This window comes from Dama dama, chromosome 14, assembly GCF_033118175.1.
Source record: "Dama dama isolate Ldn47 chromosome 14, ASM3311817v1, whole genome shotgun sequence".
Taxonomy (NCBI): Eukaryota; Metazoa; Chordata; class Mammalia; order Artiodactyla; family Cervidae; genus Dama; species Dama dama.
The window spans coordinates 72,512,832-72,529,401 of NC_083694.1; the positions used below are offsets into that span (position 1 = coordinate 72,512,832).

General features: G+C 42.3%; 1 protein-coding gene and 1 long non-coding RNA gene across 11 annotated transcripts in view; both read right to left on the reverse strand.

The window, feature by feature from the left end:
* Positions 1-16,570, reverse strand: part of DENND1B (DENN domain containing 1B) — a 267,912-nt gene that overhangs the window by 243,557 nt on the left and 7,785 nt on the right. For 3 of the 9 annotated variants that reach the window (XM_061161074.1, XM_061161072.1, XM_061161080.1), the window contains exon 2: positions 11,371-11,443. The exons of the other annotated variants lie outside the window; for them this stretch is intronic. In XM_061161074.1, the coding sequence (XP_061017057.1) occupies positions 11,371-11,443 (73 nt within the window). The remainder of the gene's footprint in view (positions 1-11,370; positions 11,444-16,570) is intronic. 9 annotated transcript variants of the gene reach the window in all.
* LOC133069456 (uncharacterized) lies at positions 6,037-9,146 on the reverse strand. 2 transcript variants are annotated; one of them, XR_009695871.1, is made up of 5 exons: positions 8,726-9,146; positions 8,185-8,414; positions 7,790-7,944; positions 7,059-7,184; positions 6,037-6,719 (listed from the first exon to the last, which is right to left on the reverse strand). It is a non-coding gene; the product is annotated as an uncharacterized LOC133069456 (long non-coding RNA). The 2 variants fall into 2 exon arrangements; XR_009695872.1 differs by having other exon boundaries at positions 7,790-7,923; positions 8,185-9,146.

Genomic DNA, 16,570 nt, shown 5'->3' on the forward strand with positions numbered 1-16,570 from the left:
GCATGCCACAACTAAGCTCAAAGACCCCAAGAGCCACAACTAAGACCCAGCACAGCCAAATAAATAAATATTAAAACAGGAAAAAAAAAAAAAAAGGACTAACACCTAGTACTGTTGAGAACTGTTGTACTCAAACTCTCTCTTGCACTGGTGATCAGAGTATGCCGTCTCTTTCTGTATGATAATCTGCCAATACATTTCAAAAGTCAAACAGTGACACATATTTATTTATTCATTCATTCATTTATTCAAAGTAGATAACAAAAGAAATGCAATGAGATGTATGCACGGTAGGCCCATACAACGGAATTCTAGGCAGCTATTAAGTCTCGTGAATTAGACTGCTGTTTTCAAACACAGAAAGACATTCATGATGAACTGTCAAGTTGACAATGCAAACTGTCAGATTACAAGACACTATAGACAGAGGAGCCAGTTTATGAAAAAGTACATATTAATGCACACATATGCACTATATAGAGACGTATAGATTATTCAACAAAATTTTAATCATGATATTCTGTGAGTAATGAATGAGATTTAGTGAATTTTAGTCTCCTCATATTATTTTCTCCTTTCACTTGAATTTTTTTTTTTTTTTTTTTTTTTACCATAGGCCTGGATCTTTTTTCCTAAAACATAAGGGAGGGCATTTGTAGTCACAAACATATATGGACAACACATTTGTTGAGTATTAGCAGTTGGCTCGGAGAAGGCCATGGCACCCCACTCCAGTACTCTTGCCTGGAAAATCCCATGGACAGAGGAGCCTGGTGGGCTGCAGTCCATGAGGGCTCTAAGAGTCGGATACGACTGAGCGACTTCACTTTCACTTTTCACTTTCATGCATTGGAGAAGGAAATGGCAACCCACTCCAGTGTTCTTGCCTGGAGAATCCCAGGGACGGGGGGGTCTGGTGGGCTGCCATCTATGGGGTCGCACAGAGTCGGACATGGCTGAAGCGACTTAGCAGCAGTAGCAGCAGTTGGCTACTCTAACTTCCAATATATCTTGGCAAAGTTCATTCTGCCTAAAGAAACCATTCACTGATTATGTACTTTGGGGCAAGTTCCTCAATTTACTCTGCTTCTCTGTTATGCGATCAAGGTGGACTGGAAAGAGTGGATTTCAGGATTTCAGTCACACTGCTGACTACAGTGTGAGCCCAGCACTGCCAAACTGGGACAAGACGGATAGAAATTTAAACAAGTAGTTCCCGTGGGACACACTTTCTACAATACTTTCCACCAGTAAATGTCAGCAGTCGTAGTAAAAACTGCAAAACAGGAAACATACAATGGTTCAGGACACCAAAGTGATGAAAAGAGAGAAAAATCAGAATTTTTAAAATGGGAAGAAAATCAGTAAATATGTGAATAAATAAATATATAGAGATACTGAGAAAAGAAAATGAGCTTAAACTAACAAAAATTTCCATAAAAATAAAAACTGACAGTTGACTAGGCTGCCTGAAAGACAAAATAACTTTAAGCTATGCCTTGGCCAAACAGAGAATGAAAATTTGATCATTATCCACATGTTAAGATCTAAAGGACCTGAAATATGAGATCCCTGTAAGTATCCTTTATACTTGTAATGAGTAAGATGAATGTGGTATCTGGCTCCTGCCTTTATAAGGAAGCAGTCTCATCACTGACCAGTCTACCCTCATTTAAATCCTACTAAACACAGAGCTCCATGCTAGACATATGCAATTCAAAAGGACGTGTGACGTTACTTCTTGCTTTTGAAAAGCTCACCATTTATTCGAGGAAGGAACTGGACTATTAACACAACCTTAGGTCCAGTGATGAGAACTGAGACACAAGGCAGAAGAACAGAATGATGGCCCAAGAGTAAGAGTGATGCTGAGTCGTCACAGCTGAATCTGAGCTGTGTCAGCAGCAACCTGATGCTTCAACACAGGCCACGGGAAAGGGGCAGAACTCCCCCTGCTTCTCGTGACGAGGGGGCCAGGGAGCTGGAAATTGTTTAGCTACAAGATCCTACTTCACTGAAAATAAAATACCAACCATTAAGTAAGTTGTCTTTCCGTGCACCACCTGGTCAGTGCTGGATTCCTGCTGAAACGCTGCCAGAACTGAGAGGAAAAGGAAGTCATCAGGAAATAATAGCTGTCTCTATCTGCTTGACACAGGCTTCACCAGGGCAGTAATTAAAACAAGGAGAAAAGGTTCGTGCAGTAAGTTTTATAAAGCCTGGGGAGCTCCCCAAAACTTAAAAACAAATAAATTCGAAAAAGAAAATGCTTAGACAAACCAAAGACCAGTGAGCCAGGACTTCTGACTACTTCAGAACAACTCTTCCTCATAGCCTGATTAATAAATGAATCTTCAAATCAGAAGTGATCCCATTCAGAGAGGATATTAACACAGGCACTTCAATAAATTAAAGAGAATCAAAATTTCATCATACCCAGCTGTAATTATTGGCTTCTCAAGCGCTCAATCTTCTACTATGAGTAGCAGTTACAGATGGGGCTGGAAGGCGTCCAAAAACCTAACAAATGTAATAAACCTGATGCATGTTCTCTCTCACTAGATTGTAATTCCTTGATGACCGGGGCCAGTATCATCTCTGCATTCCTTTTAGCATAAGGAATGACGTTTTATACATTCAGATGGATAAACGGATGGACAAACACGCCATGAACAAACAGTTTTTGTCACAGAGATTAAAAGTTTTAACAGAATACTTGGAATGTTTGGGAAACTAACTAGCAGGTTGTTAAAGACAGGTTCTGGGAAAGGGAAATGACAGGGAGTGTGAAGGTGGCTGGAAGGGGGACAGAAGAGGTGCTCTTGACAACAAAGCCTCTGCTGCCCAACGTGGGGGGAAGAGGGGTGCTGAGATGGCATGAGGCCTGGCAGAAGGGGTGAGGCAAGGACGCTGAATTAACAAAGGAAAACAGGCAACAGGGCAGAGCAAGGAGAGACATTAAGAGCAAAGAGAACACCGAGGAATCTAAATGCAATCAGCGGAGTCTATGACTTTTCAGCACACAAGATGTGCTTTTCTCCTTTATCTCACTTGAGGAAATCAACACTGGTTCTCTTACTAAAAATAATATGCTGTGTTCACAAAGGCAGAAGAGAAGTGGCATTACTAAAAAGTTAAATGCAGTACCAACTGACTTTCCAAAACACATGGGAAAAAGACAGGGAGAAACATTAAAGGGCTGTATTAGCCATTAAGGTAAAAAATAAATAACTGCATACAATGGAACAATGAAGGAAAAATATGCTGACAAATATTTGGGGCTTGTCCTAGATAGACGTTGAGAAAAATCTTATCTATTTGATGGTAAGTTAATTTTAATTTCTTATAACATTTCTACAAAATTTTATGATTTGTAATTTTTCCAAATACATTTTCTCATGTGATAACACAAAATGGAATCATTTATTAAACCCATATTACTGATGAGGAAAGAGACATAAAAAATGGATAATCTGCCCAAAGTCACAAAGACAGTAGATTATGCAAATCGATTTTTGAGACAAGATTTTCCACATCTTATAATAAACCAATACTATTAATGAAAGGATAATATTTTCAAAGTGTAATTTTAGGGGGAAAGGCCTTTATATATATCATGGCAAAAAGAAATTACATAAAGAAGCAAGGAAAATTTTTTCATTCATTAAGTGAAAGAGTTAATCGGTCAGTCATGTCTGACTCTTTGTGACCCCACGGACTATAGCCCACCAGACTCTTCTGTCCATGGAATTCTCCAGGCAAGAATACTGGAGTGGGTTCCCGTACCCTTCCTCAGGGGATCTTCCTGACCCAGGGACTGAATCCAGGTCTCCTGCATTGCAGACAGATTCTTTACCATCTTAGCCCCCAGGAAAGCCTTTATTCATTAAAGCAAGCTTAAATATTTCCACTTTATAGAATTGACAGCATTAATAACAAATGAGAGGAAAAAGTGAAAATAAAAGCTTTCAATAATTTGAATGCATCACTTACAACAACATTAACTTAAGAGATGGGAAAGCTATCCTAGTTATTCACAGAAAATCTTCGGGAGAAACTGTCCGGTGGAAGCAGCCCACGATACGGTCACGGGGGATTGCTCTGCACGGCAGAGCCCTGCGTGCCGAAGCAGAAGAATCTGCAAACTAAATAAAACAGAAGGCATGGAAGGCACCAGCGTGTGTGCAAGGAAACACTTACAGACATTTGCTGGCAAATGCACTCAAATTCTCTGAACAGATGTAAGAGCAACGGCCACCTACTTCTTCTCTAGGAAGGGGTGCTAAGATACTCTGGATCTGAGGTGGGGAGAGACTTATTCTTTTCTGTATTCCCCTTTATATAATAGAAATTTTTATCATTTGTGTTTATTTTTTTCTGCTATAAAAGACTGTTACTTAAAAACCTTTTCAAATGATTGCCATTAAAACCAATGTGTAACTTGATGACAGGTTTGATACACAGGTTTGATGCATTTAGGGGTGACTAACACTATCATCACGAGCTGAGCTTTAAGGATGGATACAAGGAGACTGCACTGACTCGGAACAACTCGGGTGTGAACTGCACTGGTCCATGCGTGCAGTCACTTACACCCGCATCTTTTTCAATACATGTACGGCTGGTCCTCTGTATCTGTGGATGTGGAATCCAGGGATACAGAGGGTCAGCCACGGACCTGAGCATCCCCGAATTCTGGTATCCGCCATGGGTCCTGGAACCAGTCCCCTGAGGGCACTGAGGAGACTGTATACAGAAGTAGAAGGTGACAGCACTCTAGGGAGGCTGTAATAGACATGGATGGGGACAGCACTCTGAGGAGACTGTATACAGACACGGATGGGAATGGCACTCTGGGGAGACTGTACATTAAAGGAGAAGGAGACGGCACTCTGGGGAGACTGCATACAGACATGGATGGGGACAGCACTCTGCAGAGAGGAAGCGTCTCTGAGCACCGCCTGAGATGTGTCTGCATGGTGAGCCAGGCAGGCTGGAACATCAAGTCTAAAACGGTCATCTGAGCCCAGGTCACAGAGGATCCAGAACATCAGGCTTAAGGGCGAGAGCTTACTGTGGAGATCAGAGGCTCCTAAACATGAGAACCTATAGGCCCCAGTTTGAGAAAAACTGCAGTTAACAGCAGAGGCTGCCAGCTGCTTGGCTGGACAAGACGCCCCACCCACCGGTCACAGGCTCAGAAGGCAGCCTGGGCTAGCAAGCAGGAGGCTCCCTCAGCTCCAGACGGTGATGGGAGACAAAAGAGAAGCCTCGTTTCTGCAACAGTATCTGACTAGCTCCTGACAGAAAGGCCAAGAGTGATCCTGAATACAGAGTCCAACATGATGGAGGAGAATATTTTGACTAGTCAACTGTGACGGACAGAACAACACATTCACCCACTACACTTTGTGGTCTTCGTCTGCAAGGCCAGAGGCTGGTTATTCCTGGGTGCTTTTCCAGCCATCATAATAAAGCCGTTAGACATTTAGCTTAGCTTTATTATTTAGAAGAAACATAGTATGAATATACAGACTATCAGTTGTTGTTGTTAAGTCACTAAGTCGTGTCTGACTCTTTGGAACCCCATGGACTGCAGCACACCAGGCATCCCTGTCCTTCACTATCTCCTGGAGTTTGTTCAAACTCATGTCCATTGAGTCGGTGATGCCATCCAACTAATTCTGAATTTTATTCATTATACCTTTTAAAAAATTCATTAAAAATAGATGAATATGAAAGTTGTTTATAATATTTACCAAAAGCCATAATCAGAATTACTATCAGAAGTGTATTCTAGGCTGTAGCCTGAAATGCAAAGAAATACACTCGTCCCTCATTAATCATCATATTGTCACAGTCATTGTGAAGTCCCGCAATTCACTCTCTCAGCTCTGGAGTCAGAAGGTTTCACTGATGTATGTAACATATACACATACTACATACACATCAAACAAAAGCATCTAATTATTATTTCTTCCGAGTTAAGAAAGGTATATACATTTTGCTTAAACTACAACAAAAATAACCATTGTTTAAAAACACACTGAGGTATCTGATTCTCTCTCTTGGCCATCACAGCTTCATGGTAGAAAGAGAGAGGTGGTTACTGCTGACATTGTAAAGACAAAGAAACAGGCTCAGAGGGGTTGCCAGTAATACCACAAAGCTAGAACTCCAAGTTCTTCTAAATCCAATCTCACGTCAGAGTCCTGCCATCCTAGCTAGCATAAAACAGCAGTGAACGAAAGCAGTGAATTAAAAGAGCAGATTCTCCTCTCACCGGAGAAACCATAAAGAGAACATCCCTCCTCTGTGTACCTCACATGGTCAGGAAGACTGAAAATAAAATGATCCCTCAGCCCCAGGAGCCGTTGGGAGCCCCGCTGACTGCTCACCAACGATAAAGTCTGTTTGCCTAGAGATCCATGTAAATACCGTCATCTCTGTGTCATGACATGAATAACTCTGAGAACACTGCTACTGGGAACTCAGCAATATACAGAATGCTCTCAAATAAAATTTGCTTAGAAAATATAAACTTCATAAACTTTATGAAAATACCTTTAAAAAGAGACTGATATCGATGATTTCACAGAATTCTGCTTCAAAGTTAACTGCAGGACTCAAATCCTGACACAGTGGTTCTCAATCACATTCACAACGCGCTCTTTTTTACCAGAGTGTAACTGCTTTACGACGCTGTGTTAGTCTCAGCTCTACAATGAAGAGAACCAGCTAGATGTGCACACACACCCCCTCCCTCTGGAGCCTCCTTCCTGCCAAGTCCCCCAGCCCACCCTCCCGGTCATCACTCAGCACCGGGCTGAGCTCCCTGCCCTGGGCTGCGACTCCCCACTGGCTACTATTTCACACGTGGTCATGTACACGTGGCAATACCAATCTCCCAGTGCGTACCCCTCCCTCCCCGTGTCCACGAGTCCACTCTATGTCTGCGTCTCTGTTCCTACCCTGCAATCAGGTTCATCTGCACCATTTTTCCAGATTCAACATACATGGGTTAACATACTATATTTGTTTTTCTCTTCCTGACTTACTTCACTCTGTATGACAGACTCTAGATCTATCCACACCTCTGCAGATGAGCCAATTCTGTTCCTTTTTATGGGCTGAGTAATATTCTGTTGTGAGCTTCCCAGGTGGTTCAGTGGTAAAAATACCACCTGTCAACATAGGAGACACGGGTTCAGTCCCTGGGTGGGGAAGATCTCCTGGAGAAGGAAATGGCAACCCACTCCAGTACCCTTGCCTGGGAAATCCCATGGACAGAGGAGGAGTCTGGTGGACTACAGTCTATGGGGTCGCAAAAGAGCTGGACATGACTTAGCAACAACAACAATATTCCAGTGTATACATATACCACATCTTCTTTATCTGGGCACATGATCCAGATTTTGTCAGAGCCTAAATAAATTTTTCAAGTAATTAACACTGGAGTCACTTTTAATCATCAATTATTTACGCAATCAGTGGCTTATTCCATTCTGTAGCACTGATATGGCCGTCCGTGTTTGCATACAACCTCTACTGCTCGCCACAGCCACAGGATTCCTTCAGCACTCACTCCAGAAAGTTAAACAGGCACGCAAATGAGGAAGAGTGACGGCATTACTGGGGGGCCTTGGATTTGCTATAAACCTCAGCCACGCACACACTGCCGTCCTTATTATCAGTATGTACAGAACTCATAACCAACTGCACCATGCCCCTCCCCGATAACATGTCCACCGAGGCCCCTACAGTCACATCATATTACCCTTAATCTCACCTCATCATCAGAAATTCAGAGACGTGGGCCCTTAGTTTATTCCCATTCTCATCAGCTTCTAGTTTGTCAATGGTAACTCTCAGAAGTTCGAAATCTTACACATATACAGAATCCTTACTTCCCTGTTTAAATTACTGCATGTAAACATAAAAAAGCTGGAAGAAAGGTGTGTAAAGAACAGTCACACTGTGACATCCAAGGCCTGCTCAGTCCCTGTGGATGCCACCAAGCCCTTACATGAGAACTGCCAGACTCAGTGCTAAATCTGTATTCTCCATCAAACACCATCTTCAAAGTGAAACTAACTCATCGGCCCAAAATACACTAGCACCTTCCATCCTCCTTGCATCTGACCCTTGCACAGTATTAAGTGGGGGCCCGAGAGGTTTCCTTACCACCTTCCTTTGACATTCCTTTCTTCCACGCTGATCACACACATCAAAATAGGAGGGAAGTTTATCACTGACGTCTGATTTCTGCTGAAGTGATGATGCCTTTTATCAAAGACTTCACGAACACGATACAGAACCAAGAGTGATTTACAGCCATGACAAAGCACTTTCATGCCATTTTCTATCAGACCCTCATAACAATTCTTGAGATACAAAGTGCAAACTTCTTACAACTATGAAAAGTGAAACCAACAGACGCTAAACAACTCTACCAAGTTATGAAAGTAATAAACAGCCAAGCCAGGACCAAAAGCCATGTTCCACCCTTGTCCAGTGTCTCTCCACTCCACCATGGAGTCTGTGAGGTTTTATTCTGTTTCATCCGTAAGAGGATTCCAGACTTTAGGCTTTTAGAAAATCATGTCATCAGACCCATTTACCCCTACTTACCTTGAGACAGAGATTTAACTGCCTTCTCACATTCAATCAAAGAGTAAGTGTCAGTTTTATTTAGAGTGTGTCTGCTGAGAGTTTCCGAAATTACCTTTCATAATATTCACCTCCCCGCCATGCACCGTTGGTGGAAATGTAAACTGGTGCAGCCACTCTGGGAAACAGTATGGAGGTTCCTCGAAAAATTAAAGATAGAACTACCACGAGATCCAACCAGTCCATCCTAAAGAAGATCCGTCCTGAGTGTTCATTGGAAGGACTGAGCCTGAAGCTGAAACTCCAGTACTTTGGCCACCTGGTGTGAATAGCTGACTCAGTTGAAAAGACCCTGATGCTGGGAAAGATTGAAGGCAGGAGAAGAGGACGAAAGAGGATGAGATGGTTGGATGGCATCACCGACTCAATGGACATAAGTTTGAGTAAATTCCGGGAGTTGGTGATGGACAGGGAGGCCTGGCGTGCTGCAGTTCACGGGGTCGCAAAGAGTCGGACACAACTGAGCCACTGAACTGAACTGACTGACCACATGATCTAGCAATTCTATCCTTGAGTATTTATCTGAAGAAAACAAAGACGCTAATTAGAAAAGATACACATACCTCTATGTTCGCTGCAGCATTATTTGTAACAGCCAAGATACAGAAGCAACCCAAGTGCCCATCAACAGATGAACGTGTACACACACAGACACACACACACGCAACCTAGAACACTCAGCCATGAAGAAGAATAAAATCTTGTCATTTGTGACAAGGTGCATGGACCTAGAGAGTATTACTGCTAAGTGAAAACAGTCAGAGAGAGTCAAGTACTGTATGATTTCAACTGTAGGTGGAATCTAAGAAACAAATGAACAAACAGAACAAAGAGCGTTACAGAGAACACGTGTAGTTGGGGGCGGTGAGTGGTAAGACACAGGTGACTAAGCGAGGGAGATTAAGGAAGCACAAACTTCCAGTTATAACACAAGTGAGTCACGGGTATGAAATGTACCCATGGGCACATAGGTACGTGGGGAACATAGTCAATAACCAGGTAATACCTTTATAGGTGACATCATAACTAGATTCATCCTGGTGATGATTCTGAAATGTACAGAAACAACAAACCAGTACTCTGTAACAGAAACTAACATAGTGTTAGAGGTCAAGTATACTTCAAAAATAAACAAACTCATTTTAAAAAAAGAGAGAGAGATCAGACTTGTGGTTACCAGAGGGAGTGGGGGAAGAGAGAATGGAATAAAGATGGTCAAAAGGTACAAAACTCCAGTTAAAAACTAAGTAAGTGCTGGGGATGCAATGTATGACATGATAAAGACCACTTACACTACTGTATGTTAAAAGCTGTTGAGAGTAAATGCTAAGAGTTTTCATCACAAGGGAAAAACATGTTTTTATTTCTTTAATTTGTATGTATAGGAGATGACAGATGTTCACTAAACCTGGGGTGGTCACTTCATGACGTATGTAGTCATATCACTAAGCTGCACACCTCAAACTTGTACTCAAACTCCATTATATCCCAACAAAACTGGGAGGAGAAAGAACACAATATGCTATATTATGCTATTTTTGTTTTTCAATCAAAGAAAGAAAGAAGTAATCAGGTTAAAGAAATACAATAACAATATTCACTCCTCTAATAGCTTTCCTCATCTCTTCACTAGAAAAAGAAACAAATGCCCCAAGGGCACCCTGCGTCTGAACAAAGATCAAAACTGTTTTCAAACAAAAGCAAGTATTTCATGAAATGATTCTTTTAAACAATAAAAGGAAAAAAAAACTTTAAAAAAACCAAATACAAAATTATAAAGAAGCAAAGTACGATTAAAAGTAAAATTACAAACTGAAGAATTAACACAGTCCAAAGAATATAAAAGTATGAAATCTCTCATAAATGAAAGAATACCAAACACCTAGCACACCAAAAAGCAAAAGTGAAAGGAGATAAATATGAATTCCAGGATTTAACACCTCCGAGCAGATGGCATGAGGCGGTAGACAACCCGCAGGCCTCACTGGTCCCAGTTACTAAAGACCCCGAAGCAGAGACAGGGCCTCTGGCCCTTCCTCTGGCTGCAGAAGTTTCAACACCCCTGCCCTCTGGGCCGCCGCCATCTGTGTGGGCGGAAGACCGCTCTCCAAGACCACGGAGCTCCACCTTACTCATCACCTCCTCCAACGCAGAGACCAAGCAACAGTACCCGCCCTCCACTCTCCCCAGCCCCAGCTTTTAAATTAAGGGCCACAACTCAGAATAAGAATCGCTGAGTCCCTTAACAACAATAATGAATAATTCTTGTGTTTGGACCAAATTAAATTCAGCCATACCTAAAAAAAAGGCAAATTCTAGTTGTATTTAAAATTACATTTTAAAGTAAATACAAATCATATGTATTTAAGAGCTGACTCCCCGGAAAAGACCCGGATGCTGGCAAAGATTGAGGGCAGGAGAAGAAGGCAGCGACAGAGGATGAGATGGTTGGATGGCATCACCAACTGAATGGATGTGAATTTGAGCAAACGCTGGGAGAGAGTGGAAGACAGAAGGGCCTGGTGTGCTGCGGTCCATGGGGTTGCAAAAAGTCAGACATGACAGTGACTGAACAACAACAAATTATACAGGTTAACTCTGTCAAACATGGTAAGTGCAATACAAATCACACATTTGCAAAGAATTACAACACCATGAAGATGCAAGCTGTAAACCATGGTAAATGTAACTTGGTCTTACTGTGATGACTCAGAAGGCATTTCTGGTGTTCAGTGACCTCACTGCCAATACTCCGGCCACCATTTGAAGAAACCTCAAGTAAGAAAGTAGTGGCGTTATGATACAAGGTTTAAGGCAGAAAATTTAACATGAAGGGCATCTTCTTCCCATGCTTATCAAACACAAAATGATCATTGCCAATTTCAATCATACCTGAGGGAAATAAATCAAAAACTTACCAAGAGATTCTATGAATCACCAAACTGAATAAACTCTAAGGAAGTGGATTTTATAATGGCTTTATAAAGAATTCTGGATAGCTACATCAGCCTCAATGACCAAATGTAGAACAATGCCACGTACAAAGTATTGTACCACAGATTATTCATTTACATCTTCAACTATCAAGCTATCAAACTATCAAATGAAGTAAATATTTACAAATTAAAATGCTGGCTTTCAACTTGTATTCCAGTTTAACACTTCCACCTTTTGGAGTAAACGTTGTTATGAAAAAACACAATAGTAACCACTGACAACTTGGAAACTAGTATTTTTGTATGTGGTTTTTAGCTTAAAATGTCCTCTGTGACATGTCAAAACCTGTACACAGTAAACACAACCAACATATATCCTTGATGAAACTGTGCTGTCCCTTATTTTCAACAAAATTTTCTGCAGATACTTGTCATCAAAATCACACACTCCAGAGCAAAACAACACCAAAACTTAGCTCTCATGTCCTCTGTAGTAATAAGAACACAATGAAAAGAGAAGAAAATTTTTCTAAAAATAAATTCATTGTTTATAGTTATTAAATAGAAAATACCACTTTAATTTATATAAAAGACTAACAATGACCAAGATGTTGAAAAAGATTCCCCAAATATCACATGACTTCCTCTTCCAAACATCATATCCAAAATACACTGGAATCTCAAAAAATACAAAACTTCATAATTCTTCCTGAACCACATCCATGTATTTTTAACGTTCAGCCCTTGAGGACATTAACACACTTCTGAACTCACTGTGTTTCATTCTAGCCAATGTTTTCTGTACAAATTCATGCGATTTCAAATGATTTTTAATTAACAAAAAAATCTAAATTTTACAACTACTCAAGGGACAACATTTTAAAGGACTGCTTAATTTTCATTAATGATGATGAACACTAAACATATCTTTATGCTGGTGCAGCTCTGCTACCCAACCAAGACAAAATTATTTCTGAAATGACTAATTTCTGGACGCTTAACACACTTGCAGAAGACCATCAGATGTACTAAACTGATAGCTCTATGCTTTATTTTCAGATTCAAATGATAAATAAGAAGGAACTGAAAGAGGAAAAGGCTCTATCTGATCTTTACCAGTTCTGCCTACTAAGACAGAGTTTGTGGTTTATCAACAGTTCTACAAAAAAAAAAGAAAGAAAATTTAAATAAAGCACATATTGCTTGTGACGGTAAAAAAAAAAAAAAACAAAACAGCCTTTCAAAGTTCTACACATCAAATTTTTTTAAGATTTAAGAAATATTAAATAGGTGTTGGAAAAACAGTAGAACCTTTTACTAACTTCACTGTGATAACAGAGTATAACTTAACAAGTCACTACTGAACATCATCTGTATGACGACAACTTCCAAAAATCTGCAAGAGATCTGAAGACAGGCTTGTCCTTTAAAACCTAAAATCCAGCATTCAGAGAGAAGCAAAGACCAAGTTCAAGGCAGACCATAACTGCCATGAGGCAAATATCGAGAGGATAATTACTCAGCGACTTCTATTTATATCTTTTACTTCTGTAGCTTCACTTCCACAAATTTCACCTGCTTGATAAAGCTGTTACATCCCTAATGAAGGTAAGATAGTGAGAGCAATACCTCTCAACACCTTTCACAGTTCTCATTCTTTTTCTTTAAAAGCCACCTTAGTACCTTAATAATAGGGCTCCAACAACTGAACAAATACTCACTGAACAGATATTTGGGGTCAGACACTGTTTCCGGCTCTGAGTAAATAAAGCTAAGCCCCACAAGCCCCTGCCTAGACAGCTGACACCGTAGCCGAGAGACTGCTTCTTAATCAGCTTCCTTAGTCACAAGCATTTAGACCAAAAGCGATATATTCTTTACTCTTAATTAGTCACAAGATTCTGAATCTGAAGTACAACTATCTTTGCAAAGAGATGACCGCCTGGAACCCAGCTGAGAGCTGACGAGCCGTGCGGCTGTCTCCCCGTCCATCTCCTCGGGCCCCTCCACGCAGAGCGGAGGGAGCGGCCCCCTCACACTGGGCGTGGACACTGCAGAGCGGACCGCAGCCCTGACACCACCACGGTCCCCGCCTTGAAGCGGACACCCCGTGAGAAGGCCACCTTCTCCGCTGCTCTGCGCCTGTGCTCGGCACAGAGCTGGCGCTCAGACACACGTGCTCAAGGAAGGCAAGAAGACGGAATACCTCCTATGACGTTCGCACTCTTCTTGCCATTTTCCTCTTTTGACTGATCCCTGTTAAAAGATGCTAATGCAGTATCACAACAGCTCTGGTCTAGCCTGGCATTGGGGATGTTCTAAACGGGGCAGCTCTCTAAAACTGCTGCCAGAAAGGTCAAAGCTGTTAGAAAATGTTGATTACTTTAGGGGCAGCACAGCCTAACGGTTTGAGAATCAGAGAAACAGACTCAAGTCACAGTCCCACCTCTGGGAGCTGTGTGTTACTTAACCTTTCTGAGATTCCATGTCCTCATCTTTATGAAAATAACAGTCCCCACCACTTCACGTGGCTGTACTGAAAATAAAGAGGATATGTAGACTCTTTCCACAGCTACGGACACACTGTTAAATTTAGTTTTGTTTCTATTTCTGTAATACATCTAACTGGAGGCCTAATCAGAGAAAATAAATTGGTAAATGAGGTGCTGTAACCATGCTATCACTTTATTTCATTAACTGGGAAGTTATAAACCAAAAAAAAAAAAAAGTCTTAATGAAATTCACTGTGCAAATACTCTAAATACACACATATTAAAGCTGTTAACCACAAATTACAAACAGTATCAATATAAACCAGGAAAATGAGAAAACCCAACGGACAGAGGTATACTTGATCCTCAGTTCAGAGATCTTTGCACCACAGCAAGTTTGCATCATTCTAATTAATTCAGGTGTTCCAGGCTTTCTTTAAAATTAAAATGCTCCCCTGAGGGCTGTCTATCAGTTGTTCACACCTCACTGTGAATTACTTTCATCAGATAAATATGTTAAGTAACACCACCTACTTAAAGCAACTGTGATTTGAGGAGTGGTGAGCCAGGTCCGTGGGACGCGGGAGGGCTGTGCCCGGCTTGCTGGCCAGGGTCTCCGTGCGGGGCGGCATGACAACAAGGCACCGCCCAGAGGGCCAGGGGGCTCCCGGCGTCAGAAAAGCCACCAAAGTGATGCCCTTTACGGACACTTCCGTTCCCTGATTCCACGTTCTCTGCTGCAGGGTGCCCGGAGACCCCAGAGCCTGAAACAGTGTGTGACCCCAAGTATCTGTTCAGTGAACATCTGTTCAACTGTTGAAGCACCACCATTAAGGTACTAAGACGGCTTTTAAAGAGAAAGAATGAAAATTGGGAAGGGTATTGAGAGGTATTCCTATCAAAATCTTTTCCTCTTTAAGAATGGAACAACTTTTATCAAGCAGGTGAAACCTGTGGAAATGAAGCTACAGAAGTAAAAGATATAAAAAGAAGTCGCTGAGTAATCATGCTTTTGATTAAAGCCACAAAATTAAACAACATGTGAATAAATAAAAGCAATCAGAAAACAAGCTCTGCAGCACCCCTATCAGAGTGAATCTATAACACTGAGCTCCTAAGTTGACTTGCTTCCTACCCTCCAGGCAGCTGCGGGGAGGAGGAGGTAATTTCAGCGCCCAACAGAGAAGAACAGCTGTTCTCAACTACATTGCAGGTAGAACCAAGGGTCTGTCTCGGAGATACGCCCCTGAAGAACCACAGGAAACTCTGCCCCTGGTTAGCAGCTATGACAAAGAAGTTCTGCTTTCTGCTACAACGTGGGGTACACTGTCAGAACTTTCACTGAAGATCTGCGCTAATTCATCCTAGTGCGCCTGGGGTGAGAGGAGCTCCTTAACCAACACGAAGCTGGAGCAGAAAAGCACAGTAACCGCGTTTTACTCACAGATCCACCCCCACCCCCCAACTCTGGGCAACATGTGAAGTCTCCTGGACCATCTTATGCTATGTGTGACTCACCAAAGTTCTACTCTCTAAATGCCATGGTTTTCTGGGGTTTTCAGCCTGTGTGGAGGGGTAGCAACGGGCTTCAAGGCGGCCTCCACAAACACATGTACAGGGCGCATGTCCCAGTAAATCCTGTGATGGGAGACAGGTGCAGAGTGGATGCGGGGCCTGAATGGGGGGGGGGGGGGGGGGGCATGAACACAGGAACCCCAAACAGCCCTGCCCCAGGCAGAGGGTTACAGGTCAGTAATGTCCCTGCAGGGCTTCCCTGGTGGCTCAGTGGTGAGGAGTTCGCCTGCCGACGCAGGAGACAGGGGTTCGATCCCTGGTCCAGGAAGATCCCACATGCTGCAGAGCAGCTAAGTCCGGGCACCACAACCGCTGAGCCTGTGCTCTGGAGCCTGGGAACCACAACTACTAAAGCCCGCACACCCGAGACCCATGCTCCACAACAAGAGAGGCCACCACGGTTAAGAAGCCTGCTCACTGCAATGAGAGGAGCCCCCTCGTGTCACAACTAGAGAAAGCCCACTCTAGTGGGCAGCAACGAAGACCCAGCGCAGCCAAAAATAACTAAATAAATTTAAAAATTAATAAGACCCAGCGCAGCCAAAAATAACTAAATAAATTTAAAAATTAATAATGTCCTCGTTACTGCCCACCAGCCAGCACGCACTGCGGATCACGGCCACAAGGGCAGCCTCTGTGAATTCACTGGATCAACATGAATCTGACCAATGGTCAGACACCAGGCTGAGACCAGTTTCTGTCACGCATCTATAAATACCCTCTAAACATGCCAGCGGCTGCACTACACTGTTCCTTAAGAATACAGTCACTGGGTCACGGGCTGGTCCTCGAAGAGGTCACTCGGAGCAGGGCAAGCAGATGCTAAGACATGTCTACACGTCTCTGTATTACCATCTTAGAAGTACCTGAATAACGTGATACAGGCAGAAGCAAAAT